Source organism: Vicia villosa, linkage group LG1, assembly GCF_029867415.1.
Source record: "Vicia villosa cultivar HV-30 ecotype Madison, WI linkage group LG1, Vvil1.0, whole genome shotgun sequence".
In the NCBI taxonomy this organism is placed as follows: Eukaryota; Viridiplantae; Streptophyta; class Magnoliopsida; order Fabales; family Fabaceae; genus Vicia; species Vicia villosa.
In genome coordinates, this window is record NC_081180.1 from 207,748,283 (window position 1) to 207,750,675 (window position 2,393).

Genomic DNA, 2,393 nt, shown 5'->3' on the forward strand with positions numbered 1-2,393 from the left:
CCGCCAACTTAGAAACTGGATATGTGATGATAATAGATACAAATGAGACGACTTCGTAAGCCTATCAATGATCACCCAAATCGAATCATGACCTCTCACGGTATTAGGTAAAACCCTCACAAAATCCATTGAAATGCTATCCCATTTCCATTCTAGAAATTCTAACGGTTGCATTAACCCTGCAGGCTTTTGATGTTCAACTTTCGATTTCTGACAAGTCAAACATGCATACACAAACTATGCTATGTATCGCTTCATCCCAGGCCACAAAAACAAATTCTTTAAGTCTTGGTAGATTTTAGTAGCTCTTTGATGAATACTCAAATGACTTCTGTGACTTTCCTTAAGAATCGCTCTCTTTGAATCCACATCATCAGGAATACAAATTCGATTACGGAATCTCAACACACCTTGCACATCAAACTTAGAGTCACTATCCTCAGATTGATCGATTCTAACCATCGAATCTACCAACTTCACATCTAACATTTTAGCCTCCTTGCTACTATCCAGATAATCGTTGTTAATCTCTACCATACCCAACCTAACACTCTTAGGTGTCACTTCACATACCAAACTCATATCTCTGAATTGCTCAATCAATTCCAATTCCTTAACCATCATTGCCGACAAATGCAAGTTCTTTCGGTTTAAAGCATCAGCCATAACATTAGCTTTTCCTGGATGTTAATTCAAACTGAAGTCATAGTCCTTTAACAGCTCTAACCACCTTCGTTTCCTCACATTCTTCTCATTCTGATCAAATGAATACTTTAAACTATTATGGTCACTAAATACTTCAAATCTAGAACCATAAAGATAATGCCTTCAAATCTTCAATACAAACACAACGGCAGCAAGCTCTAAATCATGTGTAGGATAGTTCTTCTCACGAACTCTCAACCGTCTTGACGCACAAGCAATAACTTTTTCATTTTGCATGAGCACACCTCATAAACCCATATTAGAAGCATCACAATAAAGCATAAGTGATTCTTCCGGATTAAGTAATATGAAAATCGGTGCCGACGTCAATCTCTGCTTCAACTCGATAAAACTCTCTTCACATTGAAGATCGCACACAAAAGCCTTACCCTTACAAGTCAACCTAGTCAATGGAAGTGCCAACTTAGAGAATCCTTCACTGAACCTTCTATAATAACCTCCTAATCTCAAAAAGCTTCTACTCTCGGTAGCCGACTTAGGAGTCTGCCATCTCAACACAGCATCAACTTTAGACGGATCCACGACAATACCATCACCTGAAAGGACATGACCAAGAAAACTAACTTCTTTCAACGAAAAATCAGACTTGGACAACTTAGCATACATCTTCTTTTCTTTCAACACTTGCACTACCAACTGCAAATAATGAGCATGATCTGATTCTGATTTAAAATAAATCAAAATATCATCAATGAACACCACCACAAACCGATCCAGATACTCATGAAAAATACGGTTCACGTACTCCATAAATGCTCCCGACGCATTAGTAACACCGAAGGGCATCACGAAATACTCATAATGTCCATAACGTGTTTTGAAAGCCGTCTTTTGCATATCCTCATCTTTCACTTTAATCTGATGGATATCCGACCTTAGATCAATCTTACTTAACACAAAAAACACCAACAAATTGATCCATCAAGTCATCTATTCTTGGAAGTGGATACTTGTTCTTGATTGTTACCTTATTCAATTGCCTGTAATCAATACTGTTGTTGTTTTTATTGGCTGATTGGCATTTATGTTTGGCTAAAATATAATAGTAGCAAAATGTAATAGAATATGTAGCGGGGGAAATCTAAGATCGAAGCCATTATATTGACTCGACTCAATATTGCAGTGAAAGTCCCCACCGCGCTTTAATATTTCCAAAGGAAAAGGGAAAAGAATGAAGAAAACCCAAAGTTTGTTTTTAAAACTAAAAGAGATCTTAGGTATGGGTGTTGATTATACAAGGGGAAGGTTTTAAGCACCCCTCATATCTGTGGTACTCCACAGTGTCATACCCCAAAATTTGCCCGTCTTATTTCATCTTCAAGGGTTCAAGGCTCAATGGTTAAACTCAAGTCATTCTCTCCCAATCAAAGGTTCAAATTAGGGTTTTAACTAAAAAGTCAACTCAACTTTTACCGGTCATAACTCTCACATGGTTTGTCAGAAATTGTCCAACCAAAGTCTATTCTCAAGGAAATTTCATTCTCTACAACTTTGACGTTGGGCCCAAAATCAAGAAAGGAACCATATGGGAGATATGGACAAAAACATTATAGGCCCTCCAAAAAGTCAATAAGAAGTATCTTTTGGGTCAAAGATCATAACTTGAGCTTGGAAGCTTCAATTGAGATGAAATCAAAAAGGTCATTTAGATGACTCTTTACGCTTTC

General features: G+C 37.4%; 1 protein-coding gene across 1 annotated transcript; it reads right to left on the bottom strand.

Annotated features, from left to right (window-relative positions):
- Positions 1-951: 951 nt before the first annotated feature.
- On the bottom strand, positions 952-1,332 carry LOC131593746 (uncharacterized mitochondrial protein AtMg00860-like). The gene has a single exon (XM_058866202.1). It carries the CDS (start codon positions 1,330-1,332, stop codon positions 952-954), a length of 381 nt encoding a protein of 126 aa, XP_058722185.1.
- Positions 1,333-2,393: the final 1,061 nt, after the last annotated feature.

Excerpts from the sequence above, each read along its gene's own strand:
- LOC131593746 (XM_058866202.1), bottom strand. The coding sequence starts at position 1,332 with ATGTATGCTAAGTTGTCCAAGTCTGATTTTTCGTTGAAAGAAGTTAGT.